Genomic DNA, 1,590 nt, shown 5'->3' on the forward strand with positions numbered 1-1,590 from the left:
CTGTACGCCCCTGGTCTAGGGAAGGTGTGATCATGACTTTGCGTTGGGACTCTAATTTCTGTCACGGTGTAGCAGCACTTTCCTTGTGCCGTCCGCATGCATGCTATGCAGGGAGCCGGCTCCTCTGACATGCAGGGGCCTAGTGCTTCCTTTATGCAAAGCAAGATCCCTATAAATACCCTCAAGCCTTCTTCTTATCGACACCAACAAGCAGTTCTCTCTTGCACACACATCAATCGATCACAAGTTCATCACACACACAGCCAGAGCTCCATCCATCACCTCGAGTCGTCAAGGGCCATGGCACAAGGGCAAGCAGCACGGGCCACGAGGGAGGCCGTGCCCACGGTGTCCCGTGTGGCCATCATCGGCAGCGGGATGAGCGGGCTCGCGGCCGCCAAACAGTTGGCGGCCTACGACCCCGTGGTGTTCGAGGCGACGCCGTCCGTGGGCGGGGTGTGGAAGCACTGCGTGTACCGCACCACGCGGCTCCAGACGCCACGCGCGAACTACGAGTTTTCCGACTACTCATGGCGCAACCGAGACGACCCCGCGTTCCCGACCCACACCGAGGTCGTCGACTACCTCGAGGGCTACGCCGACGAGTTCGATCTCTGGCGCTACATCTCGTTCGGGTCCAAGGTGGTGGACATCAAGTTCCTCGGCGGCGTCGAGGCCGGGTTCACCGAGCAGTGGAGCGGCACCAGCAAGGCTCCGCTCCGGGGCAAGCCCACGTGGGAGGTCGGCGTCGCCACCGGCGGCTCCGACACTGTTCAGGTACTACCATATATACTTTGTGTGCTTGCTTTGCAAGATTGCTTTTACATACTGTGCACCGTGTTGTCATAAATTCAATCGACCTCACGCGCATATTTTATGACGGGAATGTGCAGTATTACAAGTTCGAGTTCGTGGTGATGTGCACGGGGAAGTACGGCGACGTGCCGCGGATGCCGGTGTTCCCGCCGGGAAAGGGGCCGGAGGTGTTCAAGGGGACGGTGATGCACTCGCTGGACTACTGCAAGCTGAGCAAGGAGGAGACCGTTGAACTGATGCGAGGCAAGAAGGTTGTGGTGGTTGGGTACAAGAAGAGCGCTATCGATCTAGCCAACGAATGTGTTCAGGCAAACCAAGGTGCGTAAAAGCACACTCCCATAGTTAGCTATAGCTTCTACTGTGTGTCCAAATTCTCCTAAGAGAAGTGCATTTTGTTATCCCTCAACTTATGAAAATTCTCTTAAGAGTAAATTTTGTCCCAATTCTCCTAATTAAGAGTAAACCAGGTCTTGGCCGAGGAATCTACTATTCGATATTAAGTGTTGGGGCAGGAAGGCTGCACTAAGATGTGGACAAAACTGTGCCACATCAAGTTAAAATCACGTTTGACCAAGGAAGGTCACTGTCAAAGACTTGAGAGTTGGGAGGTTGCACTAAAAAAATTCAGGGACAAAAACCACATTTCTTGATAAGTTGAGGGATGAAAATGCACTTTACTCATCTCCTAAAACATGGATCGGTCGATTAACTGATTGTGTTTGCTTTGCTTTTTTTTGGTTGGGACCAAGACCAACTATACCTGTTCATGGACAA

General features: G+C 53.1%; 1 protein-coding gene across 1 annotated transcript; it reads left to right on the forward strand.

The window, feature by feature from the left end:
* The first annotated feature begins 226 nt into the window (after positions 1–226).
* On the forward strand, positions 227–1,159 carry LOC125531499 (probable flavin-containing monooxygenase 1). Its single transcript, XM_048695890.1, has 2 exons — positions 227–777; positions 894–1,159. Exons 1-2 carry the CDS (start codon positions 301–303, stop codon positions 1,140–1,142), a joined length of 726 nt encoding a protein of 241 aa, XP_048551847.1. The 5' UTR covers positions 227–300; the 3' UTR covers positions 1,143–1,159.
* The last annotated feature ends 431 nt before the right edge of the window (positions 1,160–1,590 follow it).

The sequence above is a fragment of the Triticum urartu genome, unplaced genomic scaffold, assembly GCF_003073215.2.
Source record: "Triticum urartu cultivar G1812 unplaced genomic scaffold, Tu2.1 TuUngrouped_contig_7272, whole genome shotgun sequence".
Classification (NCBI taxonomy): domain Eukaryota; kingdom Viridiplantae; phylum Streptophyta; class Magnoliopsida; order Poales; family Poaceae; genus Triticum; species Triticum urartu.